The sequence below is a fragment of the Bactrocera dorsalis genome, chromosome 1, assembly GCF_023373825.1.
Source record: "Bactrocera dorsalis isolate Fly_Bdor chromosome 1, ASM2337382v1, whole genome shotgun sequence".
NCBI classification, from domain to species: Eukaryota; Metazoa; Arthropoda; class Insecta; order Diptera; family Tephritidae; genus Bactrocera; species Bactrocera dorsalis.
The window spans coordinates 54151780-54172260 of record NC_064303.1 but is presented as its reverse complement, the minus strand read 5'-3'; the positions used below and the strand labels follow the sequence as shown (position 1 = coordinate 54172260).

The following is a 20481-nucleotide window of genomic DNA, read 5'->3' as shown; positions in this document are numbered from 1 at the left end:
AAAAGCATTATTTTAGCTAATAGGAAATACACAAGTGTTAATTTATTTGTAATATAAACTCCGGCTACAACTTATTCGAATAGGGAAACAAATGCGGGATCGATATAGAACGAAGCGATGTCTAAATAAGTAGTTCAGGATCACGGCTTATCCAAAGTTACGTAGAAGCGTTTTAACTCTGCCTCAAAAAGGGGGTATAAATTATGCGCTTAGGCCCACAGACGAGTCGTAATTATCAGCAAGGGTGTGTGTAACGAAGTGCCGATGGTCGAATAGTTGACGTGCGAAAAAGGTACATATGTTGATATGCGACGAGTGTATGGCGAAAAGTTCAAAGTACCAATACGTCAGTGTATCATTTTAAATTTCGCCAATATTCCGATTCCCCTCCAGCTGATCGAGTATAATAAAAACATGCACATGCGAATAAACTTATGTGCGAAGCGGTATACAACCGAATCAGCTGTCCAGACGATGTTATTGCCAACGCGCGGGATGAGTCGCAAAACGAAAAGTGCTAAAATGGAATGTTGAATGTTTCCCGTTTTCCATCCTTGAGGAGTTTGTTGGTGTATAGGCATGGTGAGTTGTGTTGTTGGGTTCTCAGCTGTGGTGAACTTAGCTGCCTTATTAGGGTGCGCCTGTTATTGCGGGTAGAGTGGGTGGAAGTTTAACTCATTTAAACAATGAACAATATTATTTTTTATTCGAATACTCTTCAGTCTTTGAATTTGTCTTATATCTTTCTTAAAAATAGTGATAGAACTTAAAAATGCACTTTTCTAGCTTTGATCGCTGCAAAATCACATACCATGTCATTGTAATTTAAAGTTGAAGCAGTTTCACATTCTATTGAGAGAATCGCAAGACAGTCTACTCTGACTCATGGTCGATCTCAAGTAAGATTTAATTTAAGTTTGATCGATCAATTTAAGTTTGTTTAAAGATCTTTCACAAGATGCAACTGATACAGGTGTAGTTAGTATTTCCGTGGCTTCTAGTTTCTAAATTTTTTATACTTAATATCGAATATATTTTGTAAAAATTCACTTTTGTTGGAACCACCTCATGAGACTTGTAGGTAGGTATATGAAGGGGGGCGGCAGAACATCATTGGCCCCGGGCGCCCGATGTTGTAGCTACGCCACTGCCGGAGAAGTTACCTGTTTCTTATTTACCTACGTATAAAGATCTTATGAAATGTTATCTGTGCATGAAACATGATTTGAAGCCCGATAAAACAACAAAGGAGCCAACAGTTCTTGAAATATCTAAAAGATTAGCGAGTATAGTTCTAAAAATATGGCAAATATCTTCATTGCCAACTGTAAGTGTAAAAAGAATCCTACCACGACAAATACAGGAGCTTAATGAAACCATATCAAGGCCGTCAAACTTTATGTTAGTTACCAAGAAAAGATTAGAACATTTATTTCAGAGTATTTGATACCTGCAGGTGCAAGTGCAAAGATATCAGGAATTGTTACTGTTTTAAAGGATGCCGTGTTGACAAAGAGGAAGTAAGTTTCTTACTCGAGTAAAGGTCAACCAGAAAAATGATGATAGGCGGTGTCGATTTAGTTTCAACTGTGAAGAATTAGAAAAAACCAGATAGAAAAGAAAAAAGTTTATCGCGTAACACATAGGCATTCTATTTTGACAAACCATGTTGTTCCCGTGCTTTGGCTGATAATTTTTCAATTAAAAACAGCAGCTCATGTTATAGGTTTTTCGCACAATGTAGTCCTAACTAAAAAGACCCGCAACAAGGCAAGGGAAAATTATAACAAAATCTGAAAAAAAAATTAAATTTGCCGTCATTAGCCCTTCCTTGTGATCGTACTGGAGTCTCCGACAGAGCCGCTGCAATTATAACTTCTTTTATCTTAAAAGACGTTGGTATTATTTCGTCGAACGATACAAGTTGTGTTATTGATCGTTCAAAGTTGCGCCGTGAAAGAACTAAGATCAGTTCAACTTTACAAGAAGCGGACTGCAATAAAATATTTCGTGGTTTGTATTTTAATGAAAGGAAGGATAAGACTTTGGTTCGTATTGATAAAGAAGGGAAATTTTACAGAAAACGACAAATAGAAGATCATTATGTGATATTAAATTATCGGAATCAGGAAGCAACTATTTTGGCCATGTCAACTGTGAGTCGGAGACTGCTAAAAATATTAGAGACACTATATTATTATATTTGAAATTTAAGTTGGTAAATGTGAGTGAATTAGTTGCTGGGTGCGGTGACACTATAGTGAATGCATGTTTCAAAATGGTTTATCTGTCAATTGCATTTAAATGAGTTACCACTAAGTCATCTTTTATTACATTTAGACGGAAAAACTATACGACCTAAATGCTTTTCAGGTGCCATCGGTGCCATACAAACTTGTGAAAAAATGCGGATAGTCGAATTTACCGTTATACCGGTAATATTACCTGAAATAACTAGGGAAGAGCTTAGTACCGACAAAAAGTATTTATACGGCATAATGACCGCTATTAATACTGGAATATTTTCTTCTGATTTAGCTAATATGGAAGCTGGAGCCCGTCTAGATGACTAACAACAGCTAATTAAATTCTAAAGTTTTATACCATTAAAACCGACCCAGAAGAAAAGCGAGATGGTTTTATTAGGGCAAGACTGCTATCACATCAACGAATGCCTCATTTCAATACAAAACAAAAAGAAACAGTTTTAAATAGTATTTGAGGTAATGTAAGAGAATATTTTTCGTAATAAATGCTTAGAATGTTATTTTTTGGTTTTACTAAAATGTTTGACCGTCCTGGGGCACCTCAAAACATTAAGCCAGCTGTTTCATATTTGGCATGTTTGTTTTATAAACAATATTAAAAGGCAACTTTTCATAGCTATGTCGTTAAAAATCGTAAAAAAAAAAATTCTCCATACATTATCGCTCCACCTTAATGTATATGCATACATTGCACATACAAGCGATTGCCTGGTTGAAAGCAAAAATTTAAACAAGCAAAACGAAATTTACATTCGCTGGGAGTGTAATCATGGGCATGCATACATATATTTATGTATCTTTATATTCTCTGGTTGGGCATACAAGTTAATGCTGCCCACCAATAATATCAACACGCACCTTTGCTGCTGGCAAAAATTGAACTCTCTTTATTCAACAAATTTACTTAGTTTTTATAATCAAATTTTGCTTACTTACTAAAAACTTACATATGTACGAGTTCTTACTAGCTAGAACTTATTTCTATACATCAAATAATCATAACGTAAGCTAAAACCAGTGCGAACCTCAGTTTGGTTGTGAAACGGCTCACATTGCGGCGGCACGGTTTCCGCTTGTTATAGTGCCGACGAAATGTGTTTTTGTTATTGCAATTTTTGGAAATTAATTTTATTTGATTTAATTTTACTTGAGCAATGCAAAATATTGCTGAATTAGATTTTACTTACAAAATTGAGATGAATTGTTGTCCGAAGTTTTCCCTCAAAATGGCCATAGAATCGCGAGCTGTGTGGCATGTAGCGCCATCTTGTTGAAACCACATGTCAACCAAGTTCAGTTCTTCCATTTTTGGCAACAAAAAGTTTGTTAGCATCGAACGATAGCGATCGCCATTCACCGTAACGTTGCGTCCAACAGCATCTTTGAAAAAATACGGTCCAATGATTCCACCAGCGTACAAACCACACCAAACAGTGCATTTTTCGGGATGCATGGGCAGTTCTTGAACGGCTTCTGGTTGCTCTTCACCCCAAATGCGGCAATTTTGCTTATTTACGTAGCCATTCAACCAGAAATGAGCCTCATCGCTGAACAAAACACGCGCGCGAAACACATTTCGAACCGAACACTGATTTTGGTAATAAAATTCAATGATTTGCAAGCGTTGCTCGTTAGTAAGTCTATTCATGATGAAATGTCAAAGCATACTGAGCATCTTTCTCTTTGACACCATGTCTGAAATCCCACGTGATCTGTCAAATACTAATGCATGAAAATCCTAACCTCAAAAAAATCACCCGTTAGTTTCATTAATGAAGTTTATAAGAAATGTACCATTTAGTTTAAGAGATGTATTATTATAAGTAATATTTCCAATGAAATTTGAAAGAAATAATGTTCCTTCTTCGATTAACTCAATTATAGCTTTATTTTCGTATTGGTAATCGCATAGCGCTTTCTCTCCGCTATGAATTTGTGCGATGCAGTGGGTTTTGTCCAGTTTTTGAAGTTGGTTTCTCTTGCATATTTTAGTGTCATCTATTTCAATGCATTTCCCAAGTATGCCGTATTTGTCATTTTGGGATATGAAAAGGTTAGTGAATTCTAAATAAACTCGCTTAAGGTGTTTTACAGTTGAACGTATAATAATATTATTGAATATGATATCTTCGGTTTGTGGTAGTGAAATTACATATAAAAGAAGTGAATCTTTGACAATCATAGAGGGTTCTGCGTATTTGAGTGCTTGTAGTTCATTTCTGAATGGTAGTGTCTCGGTTTGAGAAAGAACATTAGCGATATCTTCCTTATTTAAAATTTGGGAATGGACAATTCCTTGTTTTGCTAGCTGGGTTGCCATTATAATTTTCGCAATTTCATCTTTTACTATACCTAACCTATTATATAATGTCTGTTCGAACAATTCCCTGTTATCCTTACTTATTTCGTCCATTATTGTGTTATAACTATCTAGTATTTTATTATTTGCCTTGATAAGGTATTCGTTTGTGGTATATTGTATGTTACTGTTTTCAGTCAGTTCATGTGTTGTAGAAAGAATTCGGTCCCAGTCCGTAGCATCGGGGTTTCCTGCTAACCATTTCCAGGCGGATCCAATCCAATTGATTGATCTCTTCTGTATGGTTATGTTTTTTGTTCGTAGTTGGCTTAGAAGGTTATCTATTTCGGAAAGTTGATGTTTTAGTTGTGGAAGTAAAATACTTGTTTTACTAATTTCGTGGTTTATAGTAAGTCTGATCTCATGGGCAATTTTTTCGTATTCGTTCAAGTCGATAGTATGAATAATTTTATATGTTCCTTTACTGACTTTTCCTTGTCCTTGTTTGATCGTTACGAGCGGGCTGTTATATTCGTAAGTGTCTACCGTCGCAGTCGTCCAGTACGGTAAGAGTCTAAAAGATAAATGCCTGTTAGTTTCTTAAATGCGATTTATGAATCTTTCTATTATTTTTAGTAGTTATTGTTACGGTATTGTCTTTAGCGACAGTTTCTTTTATAAAAATAGGTTTAGTTTTACCCTTAATCTGTTTGTTATTTTTAAATACAGTATCACCTGGTTCGTAATTCTTTATTTTTGATCTCTTTTTGTTATGATAACTTAGCATATTTTTTTGGTTTCTGGCTATTTCATTTCGGAGGTCAGAATTAACTATTTCTTTAAAGTTTGTTAGATCTTGGAAATTAATTCTCTGCGTTCTTCCAAAGAAAATGTCGGCTGGCTTTTTCTTCATAACTGAGTGTATAGTGTTATTGTATCTGTCAACTGCAACTTTAATAGAGCATTCAGAGTATTCCACTTGGAGGCATCTGGTTATTTCAACAATAGTGGAATGCACACGTTCTATTGCACCATTAACCTCACTCTTTTGGGGTGGTGCTAAATAGATCTCTATTCCTAATCCTTCTAAATAATTCAATGTTATTGGGCTTATAAAGCTGCCCTCGTTATCCATGACTAATGTCTTTGGTACAGTAAAATAGTGAAGAAGCTTTATCAGCTTATCCCTGATATGCAATACTGATTTATTCTTGATTCTAAAAAATTTCGCAAATTTAGAGAATTTGTCAACGCACGTTATAAACTTTTCACCGGATATTTCTATAATGTCTATATGCAGTATTTCTGTTGGGTATGAAGGTATACGAGTTGCTTGTAACTTGGGTTTTTGTGGATGTCGGTCGTATTTATTACATCCACAAACTTCACATGACTTAGTATATTTTTTAATAAGTTTAGTCATCTGCGGGAAGTAATATCTTTCCAATATCTGGTCTTTATTTTCCTTACCGTTTTGATGAGCTCTTTTGTGTTCCTGTTCTATTATTTTAAATTTAACTTCCTCATCAGGGATATCAGTAACCACTTTCTGTGTTATCCTGATACGAAATTGTGAGAAATATTCTTGATATACCTGCTGTAATAATGAAATATATTTTTCGTGGATTTTAATACCATTGATTATATTTGGGTTGAGAACGCTTTTTAAGATTTCAATTAGTTTTTCCTTATTGTAAGCTTCACATGTAATGCGGTGTCTGTGGTACCTTGGATGAGGTTCTTCGTGAATTATCTCCTCCTTTCCTTCTAAGAATACAATTTGATTTTTGAAAACATTTAATGGCGCTTCACAGTGAGGAATGAGTTTTGAGCTATCCTCTTCTGCGCTATGTTGTGAATTTTCATCTGTGGATGTGAGCGTATTTATTTCTATTGGTAACCGTGATAACGCATCAGCGACTACGTTAGTTTTTCCCGGTTTATAAATGAGTTTATAATTATACTCTTCTATCCTTGCTTTCCACCTTTTGAGCTTGGCGTTGTTGTTACTGTTACTTAGTGCAAACGTCAGCGGCTGGTGGTCGGTAAGGATTTTTATTTCCTTAGCTCCATATAAGTAGGTCCTTAACTTGTCGAGGGACCATACTATGGCGAGCATTTCTTCTTCAATTGTGGAGTAATTCTCTTCGGTTTTATTGAGTGATCTAGATATGTACGTTATGGGTCTATCTTTACCGATTTCCCCTTGTGAAAGGACTGCCCCAATTGCTGTATTGGAAGCATCTGTCGTCAAAATAAATGGTTTATTGAAGTCTGGGAATACCAGGATTTCGGAATACATAAGCAGATATTTTATATCATGAAATGATTTTAAGCATTCCTCTGATAGCGAAATTTGTATTCTTTTAGATTGACTTGCTTTCACTTGCGCATTTTCGCCTCTAGTTAAATTTAAAGTGGCTTGACAATTTTCGCAAAGTCTTTTATAAATCTCCTGTAATATGACGCTAAACCTAGGAAACCTTTTAATTCCTTAAGGTTAGCAGGTGCAGGAATCTTTTTAATAGCGGATATCTTTTCAGGATCTGCCAAAATACCTTCTCCTGTAACGATATGCCCTAAAAATTCCACTTTCGTCTTGAAAAATTTGGATTTTTCTAGATTGACCTTTAGATTTGCTTTACACAAGAGCGCGAATACATCTTTAATATTGTTTAGATGTTCTTCTTTAGTTTTCCCTGTTATTATAATATCATCAATATAGACGTAGCAGGACTTCCCTATAAGAGGTTTGAGAACGTCATTGATCATTCTCTGAAAAATGGAAGGGGCAATTTTTAAGCCGAACGGCAACCTAGTAAATTCGTATTTACCATTGGCTGTTGAAAAGGCTGTCTTTTCTATGTCCTTTTCCTTCATCCTGATTTGGTGGAATCCGGATGTAAGGTCGAGTGTGGTAAAATAACTGCACTCGCCTAAGCTTTGCTTTGTTTATATCAGGTATTGGGTAGGAGTCAGGTATCGTTACTGCATTTAGTCGTTTAAAATCGACGACAACTCTGCACTTCTTTTCCCCTGTCGGTCCTGATTTTTTTGGTACAATCCACAATGGTGAGTTATATGGGCTCTTTGAAGGCCTTATTACACCATTGTCCAGAAGTTCTGCTATCTGTCTTTCTACCTCACTCCGGAGGTTGGTTGGGTAAGGGTATGATTTTTTATAGATCGGCTCTTCACTTGTTGTTCTTATTTCTGCTAACACGGTTGTATTGATTGTCCCACTGTCAGACACTGGTCCGAAAAGTTCCGAGTACTTATTTATTATTTCCCTAACCTCCTGTTCATGGGTCGTTTCTTGAATATTATTTATTTGTTTTGATACTTTTTGTTTTAGTGGCAGTACCACATCCCCGAGGGTTAGCGTGTAATTTTTTCTGTTTATAATCGCTCCCAATTCTTTGAGGGTATCATCACCTATGATGCCATCAAAGGACTTTAAATTAGGTAATATAAAGAAATCAACCTTATTTGTTAAACCTATACTTTTAAAAAATGTTCCACAGAGTTTATGGGTTATTTTTACTGGACCCGCGGCTGATTGGACTTCAAAAGGACATCTAATTAACTGGAATTCCTTGAAAGTTTTTCACACACAAAATTTTTATTAGCTCCTGTATCTATAAGGAACTTTAAGGTACCCCCATTTTTTAAGGTGAGTTCTAGATGGGGTAAACTGTCTGTCATAAAATTTATTTCTTCGCACTCTCCACCTTCAGTAAATTCTTGGTCCTCTGTTTGAATATTAAATAAATTTGGGTGTTTCCTAGGAATATTTGAAGAACTGTTGGATGGCCTTACTAAAGGTATATTTACCGGTCGGTTCATATAATTTATTTTTTGTGAATGTATTGAAGGATCTACCTCCATCGGGATCGCAGGCTTGGGTTGGGTTGGCCTAAGTGGAGGTAGCGCTTGAGTTTGAATATTTTTATTATAGATTTGATTTTTTTCGAACGAGTTTAATTCCCTTGGTACAAATACCTGTTTTTGGTTCATTTGGTTTCTTTGCGTTTGGCTTAAGCTACCTATATTCCTTGGGTAGATTGAATAGTTTCTTAAGTTAATGTTTTGTATTTCAAGACAGGAAGCGTATGCTTCGGGTAAGTTCTTGGGTCGTTGGATGACTAGCATCCTGGATAGTTCACCGTTTAGGCCTCTGATGAATACGTCAAGGGCTCGGTTCCTATAAGTTTCTAGTAGCACGCTACTTGTTTCTCTGGAATAGTCCTGTCCCTTTATTTTATTGATTATCAAAGATAATTGGTGATTAATTCGAGCATAGAACTGCTCTAAAGTGCTTTTGAGATAAGGATCCTAGTTCGTGTTCTAGGGTTCTTAGGTCGCGTTTGTCTGCGTAGTGCAGTGACAAACAACTCTTCATTGTCCCCCAGTCGTCATCAAATATATTATATGATATTAAGGCCGTATCCGCAGGACCTTTCACTTTTTGCCTAATGTGCCGTAAGACGGCTCTATAGAGTGGCTTCGTCCTTACCACCTCATAGTCCTGTAAAATAGGTTCTACATTGTGGATCCAGGAGATAAATTGGATCGGGTCTCCTTCGAATGTCGGTAGGTTCTTTACACTATCAGGCAATCTGCTAATTTCGGCTAGGTCTGCCTCTGTTAAGTGAATAAGGTTATTTGGGTTAGCGCTTTCGCTGTGTGTTGATTTATTCTATTGCTTAATATCTTAGCTTGCTCGATTTAAGCGTTTATAGCGCCTGTCAAGTGTGTGATGGCTTCTTGTACTTGCTCCATACTGAGGCTCACCAGTTTTTAAAATTTTTTCTATTGCTAATTGTTATAATCTTGCTCTTATTACAATTTATTTTAAATTGCTTAATACATAAATTTGATTACAAAAAGTTGAATAACTTAATTTTAATTCTTACAACAGTATCGGGAGTATCAGCTTCTGCATCCTGATTTCGGGCGGTCCACTTGTTCCTTTTTGAGGTGTTTTACTCCGCTACTTGGGAGTGGACGACGTCACAGTTCAGGCTTTGATTGTTGTCTTGGTGGTTTTGCACTTTTGTCTACACAGTTGAATATGCTGCGAGAATAATTTTCTCAGTTGCACAGTTATTATTGTCGTATTAGAGTCACTTTGAGCACTTGGTGTTATGGCAGCTTTTCTACGTTGATTCCTTCTTGTTTAGGAGCAACAATAGTTTTTATTAATGCACAGTTTTGAGTCTCTTTGAGCACGTTTTTAGATAACAGTAGTTTTGTTAAGCTGCTTAGTTACTTACACGCGGATAACAGAAGTTTTATTAATGTGCGATTAGAGCTACTAAACAAAGTGTTTAATGTTTAGATAACAGCAGTTTCCTAACGCTGTTTTTTTTTCTGCTCGCGGGCAACAACAATTTTATCAATGCGCGATTTAGAGTTTTCTAACGCTGCTTTTTTCAACCGATATAGACAATTTAAATTTGAAGTCTCGGGCGCCAGTTAATGCTGCCCACCAATAATATCAACACGCACCTTTGCTGCTGGCAAAAATTGAACTCTCTTTATTCAACAAATTTACTTAGTTTTTATAATCAAATTTTGCTTACTTACTAAAAACTTACATATGTACGAGTTCTTACTAGCTAGAACTTATTTCTATACATCAAATAATCATAACGTAAGCTAAAACCAGTGCGAACCTCAGTTTGGTTGTGAAGCGGCTCACATTGCGGCGGCACGGTTTCCGCTTGTTATAGTGCCGACGAAATGTGTTTTTGTTATTGCAATTTTTGGAAATTAATTTTATTTGATTTAATTTTACTTGAGCAATGCAAAATATTGCTGAATTAGATTTTACTTACAAAATTGTCTGTATATTTTGTATATGTGCTAACTTACATACCATGTCATCATACGCCGTAAATACATATATTTATTTCTCTTTATATACTCTGTTTGAGTATGTGGAGAACTGTTAAAAATGTTAACATTTCACAGCGTGACTTCTAGAGCCCTATTCTGTAACTCTATTCGAAAATTTATTCTATTCGAAATTCGGATCTAATTTATAATTATGCGAAAGTTGTACCACCCTGTGCCAGAATAAATACGTACAATTTTCGTTCTTGCTTTCTACAACTCAAAAGCTTTCGAATATTTAATCCGAAAATTGGCTTGAAAATCCGAAAATCGAGTTACAGAATATACAAAATCCGAATTCGAGTAAATTTTCTTCGAATCGAGTTACAGAATAGGCACCCTGTGGTTGTGAGGTGAATTTCTTACCATAAATCTAACAAATGTTCGATATCAAACCTGCACTTTCTTTATGCTTTACATTCTCTGGCTCACTGCTATACCAGTAACAAGTGATTTCCGTACGATATCAAGTGACGCTGCTGAAAAAACTCTACCAATGGACGGTGGCCCCGCAAACTAATGACGGGCATCCATTCGTGGATAGATAGCCAACATAGGGAGAATACTGAGTGGATATGGATACTTTAGAAGTTATCTGTTCCGATTCAATCACGACCTTAGTCCGTACTGTCCGACGTATACAGAGTGTATAGAAGACTCTGAGCACGTACTTTTTCAAACAGAAAAGTTGAAAATTTCACTTTGCGGTAGTTTTTCGGTAGAAAATTTGAGAGCACTCATGTGTCAATTCTCTGGTAAATGGAAAGCTGTCAGCGAAGTGTCAGCTCTAATTATGACAAAATTAAGACATATACATTATACTCGTATACAATATCACACACTTGTATGTACACCCAACCGTGTATAAAACGACGGTGTTTCGCACAGTCAAATGAGGGATACGTTCCGTGTCATATGAAAACCGTGTAAGATGAAATAAGGAACTATATTTACATAGAAAAAACGTGTACAAAATTTTGAAAACTATTAAATTTCAGATATGCATACAAATTGTATGAGCATTAAAACTTAAAATACATAATTCATACAAGTGAGAAATTTGTAGAGCAAGCAAAAAAAGTGAGCTGTCAGTTGACAACTGGCAGATGTGAAACTTTCAAATTATTTTATACACAGATACAGATTATGACAAGAACTAAATATGGTACACAATGAAAGAATACAATATTACGAATTTTTTCCAGAAAATGATGACAGATAGTTTATTCAACAAACATTTATTTTCTTTATATACAAAATTTTATCCAAATACTTGTTAAAATCACATCAACTCAATTATTTTCCACAGTGACTTCCGCAATTGTTACATTCGAAGTTGCCTCTGACGGTATTACTGTGACAATTGGTCGATGATAACTGAAGTATGTTACAAAAGTATTAGACATCACATTATCAAGATATTTAATAAATACAGCATCTATTGTTGTTCCATATCTTGTAGATATTCTCTCGGAGTGTTGTTTGTTTCCAACTGAAATTCTTCTTGAAGGAACGATATTAATGGCATATACCCATACACATACATACATATCTAGATATGATTGTCGCAGTGGCGATGCAGGTCATGGTTACGATCACCACGCTATATTATTATTATTATGGAATATATGGGCTATACGTAGTCTATGCGTAATCTAAGTATATATAACGGGTGATTTTTTTGAGGTTAGGATTTTCATGCATTAGTATTTGACAGATCACGTGGGATTTCAGACATGGTGTCAAAGAGAAAGATGCTCAGTATGCTTTGACATTTCATCATGAATAGACTTACTAACGAGCAACGCTTGCAAATCATTGAATTTTATTACCAAAATCAGTGTTCGGTTCGAAATGTGTTTCGCGCGCGTGTTTTGTTCAGCGATGAGGCTCATTTCTGGTTGAATGGCTCCGTAAATAAGCAAAATTGCCGCATTTGGGGTGAAGAGCAACCAGAAGCCGTTCAAGAACTGCCCATGCATCCCGAAAAATGCACTGTTTGGTGTGGTTTGTACGCTGGTGGAATCATTGGACCGTATTTTTTCAAAGATGCTGTTGGACGCAACGTTACGGTGAATGGCGATCGCTATCGTTCGATGCTAACAAACTTTTTGTTGCCAAAAATGGAAGAACTGAACTTGGTTGACATGTGGTTTCAACAAGATGGCGCTACATGCCACACAGCTCGCGATTCTATGGCCATTTTGAGGGAAAACTTCGGACAACAATTCATCTCAAGAAATGGACCCGTAAGTTGGCCACCAAGATCATGCGATTTAGCGCCTTTAGACTATTTTTTGTGGGGCTACGTCAAGTCTAAAGTCTACAGAAATAAGCCAGCAACTATTCCAGCTTTGGAAGACAACATTTCCGAAGAAATTCGGGCTATTCCGGCCGAAATGCTCGAAAAAGTTGCCCAAAATTGGACTTTCCGAATGGACCACCTAAGACGCAGCCGCGGTCAACATTTAAATGAAATTATCTTCAAAAAGTAAATGTCATGAACCAATCTAACGTTTCAAATAAAGAACTGATGAGATTTTGCAAATTTTATGCGTTTTTTTTTTAAAAAAAGTTATCAAGCTCTTAAAAAATCACCCTTTATAAACACATAAATAGCATGGATAGCATAAATATATTGGATAGCATTTTCATTAATGTTTAAAATGAAAAAAGTTGTTATAGTGACATAACTACTGAATAATTTGTTTCCAAATTTGCAAATAAAAGCACTAACCACTTTCACTGTTCCTAAATAAAAATGCGTAAGAATGTAAAGTGCAGAGTGCAAAGTTAACGTTTATTTATCGAGAAAATTACAATTGTATATTTGAAATGCGAGCACATATGTCCGGAACGGGGCAGATGGAACTCGCAAACCGGACCGCCGAAGAAAGTATTTGGGGCGCCGCGCAGAACATAAGGTTCAGTTTATTGCAGGATTGATTAAGTCCAATGGCAGCTAGCAGAAACCGTGTGAAGACGACGTTTTTTGTTGAACTTGCAGCGCGAATGGTGATGTGCGAAAATGTGTACACGAATTGTTGTCGATCGGTATCAATTAGCGTAGAAAGCTAACGCGGATCAGTGCACAAGCGAATGTGTTGTTCGAACTATGTATGACGAATTGGGCCCGCTATCCTTTTTCCCATCCTTTTTGTTGAGTAGGTTGATGGATGTAGAAGTGTGGTGAGTTGTGCTGTTACATTAGGATGCGCCAGTTTTACCGAGTAGAGGGGGAGGATGCTTAACTCATTTAAACATCCTGGGCCCCCTAGGCGAATATTTTGCCTAGTATTCCGCGAATAGTTTATTGTCTGTATTTTGGCGTACTGCTGGTGGAGTGGCCGAGGCGCAGAAAACATTCTGACGACAGAAGTCAGTAATGTACTAACATTTATCCTGGTGTGCAGAGAACGGATTTTGATTTAAAATATAGCACATGTATTTTGTATGCATTTTAATTTGCGTACAGCTATTTAAAAGAAGCAACTTTATTTTGAGGGTTTCTTTGATTTTGCTTTTTTGACAACTCATTATTATGGCAAACAAGTGTATGCGTTATTTGCTTTTATTCAATTCATTGGCGGTTATTTAAAATTTCTTATTTCATCGGTGTGGTATACCGGTTTTTGCATTTTCTGAATGATCGGCAATTGTTTGCATTTAATTTATTCTTGGCTTATGATGGATAGTAACTCCACGCCTGGCTCAGATATGGCCAGAATGGGTACTCTTTAGCCCCTGAGTTAGGACTTTGGTATTAGAGGGATCTTGCGAGGGAGTGGCCGTGAATTGCGAACGGCTTCATTAGAATTATAATTTTTTAAGTGGGATGTTCATGCTTTACAATAGATTATCACCAATTACCCTTATGAGGAGCGCTTATGTAGGGACGATAAGAGAGATATCTGCTTCTTTTAGTTTTTTTTTTATTTATTCTATTTTTAGAATTTAGGAAATTATATTTTAAACAATATTTTATGAGAATGTCGATTTTCTATTCCTTTGGGACAATTTTTGTTTTTTTTTTGCATATTGTGTTTAAGTGCGTATGCATTAATTTGCCAAGTAGTAGCCCGCCACCGCTCTAGGATTTGTGCAGATTTTTTTTTCTCATTACTGGCGAAAGCCATCCAGCGGGGCCGAAAAGTAACATATATTTGAGTTTTTAAAATTATTAGACCGAAGTCTTACAATGTTTTTTCTACCAATATGTGAGGTATTGGACAATTGTGGCTCTTGTGGTACTTAGTCGTACGACGTACCGGCCATTATTTGATCGAGTAGTTGTAGCTTTAGAGAAGTCTTTACAATACTGATCTTCTAGAGTTTGAAATTTCCTTAATTGTGAATTAAGGTATTTATTTGTATTGTACTCAACTTGAGTTGGTAGGGTTGTAACTAGTTCGGTAACTAGTCCACTTTGTGTTTCGCTGTGCAGCGTTTGAACTTTTTGTGCCTTTGAGCAGCATGGTGTATCTTGGCAATTTTTAGTATTTTGGCTTTCGTGATTTACTTTTGCAATTGAACCCGTGGTTAATTTTGTAAATGTGCTTCTTTGGAGAGAGATCGGATATCTGCTGTAATGAAGCATTGTATGATGTCTTTTCTGACAATATAAGCAGTTAAATTTGCTTTTGCAATTTTTAAAATTATGTGTATGGGACAAGCAGTTTGTACAGAGACAAAGTTGTTCCTTTCGTTAATGTTTAATTTTTTAAACTTCTCGCAAGTTTTAAGTTTATGCCCTCTTGTGCATAGTTCGCATGACGTATGTTTTCTCTGTTCGGATGTGAACGCTTGTATTTTGTTAAAAATTCTATTTGATTTGTTTTTGCTTCTAGCTTGGGGTCTATTTAAGCTTTTATTTTGGTCGTGTTTAATTTTCTTATTTCTGATTATTTTTTCTTCTAACCTTTCCGCAATTTCATATTGGGTGGCGAGAAAATCTTTCATTTGTTGCCACGTTGGGCACTTTTTTCGTGATGAGAGCGATTGCTCCCATAGAAGTAACGACTTTTCTGGTAATGCGGCGGTGCAAATGTTTACCAGAATTGGATCCCAGCTGTCTGTGGGGATATTAAGTGTCGATAGAACCGACAAACAATTAGAAACAGTGGATTCTAGTTTAAAGAATTCTACACTTGTTTCTTTCTTAATTTTAGGCAAGTTTAATAGTGTCGTTACTTGTTTATCGACCAGTGTTCTTTCGTTTTCAAATCTAGCTTTTAGAGCTTCCCAAGCCAAATTTAATGCAAACTGTTTAACTATTTCGCCTGCTTGACCTTTTGTTTTGTATCGGAGGTGATACAATTTTTGCGCTTGTGATAATTTTGGATGGTTGTTGTAAACGGCTGTGAACATGTCCCGGAAGGACGGCCATTCTCCATAACCTCCGTAAAAGGTTTCTGTATCACATGCAGGCAACTCGAGGTGGATGCCTGAACTTGCCTCTTGACTGTCCACTTGTGGCAGCTCTACTCTACTGTGGGGAGTAGGTGCAATTGCTTTAATGAGCTTTAATTGATCGGAGATCATAGCTCTCGTTTCCTCGTACTGGTCTAAGCAGTTTTCGTAAATATCGTAAATCGACGATTTAAAATTGTCAGAATCTACTATGGCGTCATGAGCCGTTTGGAGGCGAGTTTGACATTTTATTTCTAATAACGATTCCGAGATTTCGTGAATCGGTGAAGCGGCAAATCTAGTGCAGTATTTTGTTAAACTGTCACTTTCAGAAATAAATTTAACAACCTGTTTTCAGCGTGTAGCTCCTGCAGGTGTATTTTGATTTGTGCCATTATGAACCATTTTTGCAAAATAATATTAGGGGTATTCTCTTGCTCTTGCAAAACCCGGTGCACGGTGCAAGCATTACAAATTTACAACGGCACAACAACAAACACACGCAGAAAAATATTTGCAAGGGCTGTGAAATATGTCAGACCAAAACCCGTGTATATTAGCGTGCAATGTCACGCAAAAATAAAATTGCAACCCTGTTGTAGTTGCCATTTTACATAAAGACATATTACGTCGTTAAATTGTTGAGAAAGGTAAGTTTTAAATAGATTTCAAAATTTCTATTTAAATTATAAAGTTTTGTTACAGTTTTTTTTTTTAAAATGTATGCAGAAGGTGCGCCAATTCACAATAGCCATGCACAATAGTCATTTACAATAAATTGACTGAATCAGTCGCTCATATATCACTAGATTCTGCAATGGGTGCTCTCGTGCCCTTGTATATTTCGGTGTAGTATTTTTGCAATCTGCAATCTTGCAAGAGCAAGAGAATACCCCTATTATTTATTTATATTTTAGTTTGAAAATATATTTGAATTAATTACTATTAAAAACCGCGTTTTTTATTTATTAAAATATTTGATGTCCGAATGATTTTTTATTTAGGTGCGCCCTAATACTTGGACTTGTATGTATGTTTGTATGTGCGTATGAAGTTGCTTATGTTTTGTGCAATTGAGAGCTCATCGAAGAGATCAATATGCTTTGTACATAAGTATACACGAATTATTTGTTACGCCTTGTTCGTAAGCAATTGAGAGCTCGTTAGAGAGATCAATTCGCTTTTTGTCCACAATCCTGCTTGTTTTTGTTTGCCAAAGTACAAGAGGTATGCTGGATAATTGCAAATGTGGACTTTGAACTTTAGGTTTTTTTTTTGAGATTTTTTGTTTTGCGTCACAGGCAGATTTTGCCGTATGTTTGTATGTAATGATAGATTGAAACAGGAGTTGAAAAAGGTAATTTTCTTTGTGCTTTTAAAATGCATTTTTGAGTAGCTTCTATTATACCCGCCGTCTAATATACATTATAGATATACATATATGTACATACATATGTATCAGAGAGCTGCAACGATCACAATTTTTTCAATCATACCCGATCATTGACTCAGATTTTTTGTGACGGAAAACTTTGCTTCAACAAAAATGAATGATCGTAAGCGAGCGTGCTCGAAGCGAACAATCAGTTTCAATCACTATTGCTTGTTTCGTCATGATTTTTCTCGATCGAAAGCCTTGTGTGAGCAGCAAAGAATGTTCGAGAATGCTGCTTGCATTCCGATCGATCACAATCATACCGTTTGGTCATACCGGTTGGTTCCTGCCGGCAGCGCAGTCGCTGGGCGTTCTTTTTCTTTAGCTGGAAATATTATAACTTAAAAAAGAAATAGGCTCGGACCATGTTCAGCTTTTTTAAAGCTTTAGCGATTAAGAAACCAAGTTTATTACCTTCTTTTAATTTTAAGTTTTTGTTGATCTCAATGAAGAAGTGATAAAAATTTGAAATTTGTGTTCCCTAATATTTTAAGCATTACCTTTGTTTATTAATTTTAAGCATTAATTGAATTTTAGTTTTAAGCGTTAAAAATGAAGAAATATATGCAGTAATGTTTTGGTTAATTTTATGCATCGCAACTTGTTTCCGTTAAAACACACAAATATGTACATACAAACTATGTATGTATATACATATTCGCAGGGCAATTCTCGATCTGATTGGTCTAATCACAATCAATTCAAACGCAACTTGATCGATGTCTGAGTTTTCGTGCATCGTTGGACTTTATCGTCTTTTTCTGTACAATCATTTCCAATCATCATACCGGAACCAACCAATCAGTTTCAATCAGTAAGCAGAGCAATCCAATCAACTGATCGAACTCCTTCGTTTTGAGCACGAAACTCGATCGAACAATTTTGTTGCGAAACCGATGTGCTGAGTTGTGACCGTTTTGAGCGTGGCTGATCAAACCGGATCGATCATACCCAATGCAGGTCTCTGATATGTATATAGCTTTGTGTGTTATATTTATTTTGTATCTGTTTTTATATTTTGTTTCTTTGCTTAATTATTTTATGCAGCTATGCTTATGCACTTATGTAGGTATAAAGGTAAACAATTTCTTTTGGATTTGTTTTAAATGTTTTATTTCCCTTGGTAATACCAAGGGCAGCCGGTCTCAGCGGAAGAGTTGAAATAACTAATTACATACGAGCGACGTTAGCGTCTAAATACCTACACTACTTTGCCCTAACTTTAGCTGCTGCACGTTATTGGCCGCGTGACTTCTTAGTTGCTGACACTAGCAACTGTTTAACTGTTGTTGTCACGCGCAAGGCCAAAAATGTTCGATCAGCATAACGGCCGGATGCATACTTAATGCGGTATTGTATTATTGTAAAGTTGCAGGCGCACCGTCAGCGAATTCGGTGCAAGTGATATTTCTGCCGGATGTTTGGTTACCTGTGCTAACTACTCCCCCTCTTGAAGTGAAAGCGTCCCCGGTTTCCTTTATGATGTTCTTCAGTACTAACTTATTTTTTTGTCGTTTTCGCAGAAATATTGTTATGCTCATAGCTGTGGCAATTAGGATTAGGAGCAAGGCGGTTCCCGATTGTATGGAGCGGGTTTCAATGAGATTCTGTAGGTGCGCTATGTGCCTGAGGTTTTTTATATTAATTCTTTGTAGGTGTGGGAGTGATAACAACTCGATATGTTCTGTAAAGTTAACGTGCTGCGCGGGTACTGCTTCAGGATGTGAAAGTATTACTTCATTCCAGTTGCTATAAACGGTGGAGTTTATCGTAATTTCGCCTTTGAATGTTATCAAAAAGGTTCCTCTAGCTAATCTTGTCAAATTTTCATTTTTTATTACAGCGGGTTGATCATTAATTAGAATTACGCCGTTATCGATCTCCTCAAGAGCGGGAACGTGATCGGCGGATTTGGATTTGCATTCTGCGAAGTGCTGGTTCAATAGTTGTCGTACACAGGAACTTTCTTTTAAGGGTTGGCAGAAGTTCGCTATTATGGCTTCCTTGCAATTATAAAGTGGGATGTATTCTCTGTTGCATTCGGCAATAAGATTTGTTTCTAAGGAAATAATCTTTCCTTCCTGGATTACGGGCAGCAACTTTACTTTATTACAAACTCTAGCTATTTTTGGGTATTTAATAATGAAATAAATAAATTGTGTATTTTGAAATATCTTAAATTTAGAAACAGAAAGTATGTCAGTTATACTGGTATTTGTAGAGAGCTCAGCAGCTAATATATTATTTATTTCCATGCCATTAAGTAGAATGGGGTTAATAACATTTACTTTTCCTAGAGCTACCGACGTTATAATGGTTTCTAATTCCATTATCACCGCTCTATTTCTAGCACTGACTAAAGAAAATAGATTTCCAGTGTCGATCTGTGTCTGTTTTGCCTGTGCTAAAAGTTTATTAACTGTCACCGTCAATTCGTTTATTTGTTTCTGTGTAACTAGATTAATTGTTGCCTGCTGTTCGTTTGCTTCTATTAGGGCTTCGGCTCTGGTCTCAATTGTTTGAAAGTCATCAAAGTCCGGGGTGCCGGTTATGTATTTTAATGCAGTCCCTAGGATATTGATGCTTCGCGCATGTCGGTGATGTACTCTGACCGCGTCTAGTAGTTTTAGTATTTCGTTAGCGTCATTTCGAAGTAGTTGCCTGGCGTGGGAATGCGGAAATTGCTTTAATATTGTGTCCGTCTCTTCGGCTATCGTCTCGAATTCTGATAAGTTTGTCTTGTGTAGTAAAAACTCGTATTTTTCATGGAGGATTACTTTCCCTGTTGTTAATGGAATGTAGTGAGAGGTGGTATAGTTGAATATCCTCGCGGTAGTCCAATGGTTCATTGTCAAGAGTAGGGTTATCCTAAGGAGGAGGGAGAAGTTTTAGTTTTTTAAGTTGGATTTGTGAACTTTGCGTCCGTCTATCAAAACATAGGTACCTAAATCGTTTTGGACTGTTTTTTCGGTGTAAAGTCTAGTAAATTTGTTTCCTATTCTCCTGTTGGTCTTTACAAAAACTTTTTCTCCTGACTTATATTGTCTTGTTTGCTTTTTCATATTGTGTGTTCTTAAGTCCTTTTGTTGGGTGCATATAAGTTTGTTTTTTATTTCGTTAAGAAGTTCGTCAGGCGTTGCATGTATGACATCTATGGGTTTCTTGCCTGTTAC

General features: G+C 36.3%; 2 protein-coding genes across 15 annotated transcripts in view; both read right to left on the bottom strand.

The window, feature by feature from the left end:
• The window catches only part of LOC105233578 (FERM domain-containing protein 5), a 753696-nt gene that overhangs the window by 481976 nt on the left and 251239 nt on the right, over positions 1 to 20481 (bottom strand). The window lies entirely within an intron of this gene.
• LOC125775383 (uncharacterized) lies at positions 3127 to 12674 on the bottom strand. Its single transcript, XM_049445918.1, has 2 exons — positions 9483 to 12674; positions 3127 to 5140 (listed from the first exon to the last, which is right to left on the bottom strand). The coding sequence occupies exons 1-2, from the start codon at positions 9509 to 9511 to the stop codon at positions 4021 to 4023; spliced, it is 1149 nt and encodes a 382-aa protein (XP_049301875.1). The 5' UTR covers positions 9512 to 12674; the 3' UTR covers positions 3127 to 4020.

Excerpts from the sequence above, each read along its gene's own strand:
- LOC125775383 (XM_049445918.1), bottom strand. The coding sequence starts at position 9,511 with ATGCAGAAGCTGATACTCCCGATACTGTT. Across the intron at positions 5,141-9,482 it reads CTGATACTCCCGATACTGTT|ACTCTTACCGTACTGGACGA; the intron begins GTAAGAATTAAA and ends TTTATCTTTTAG.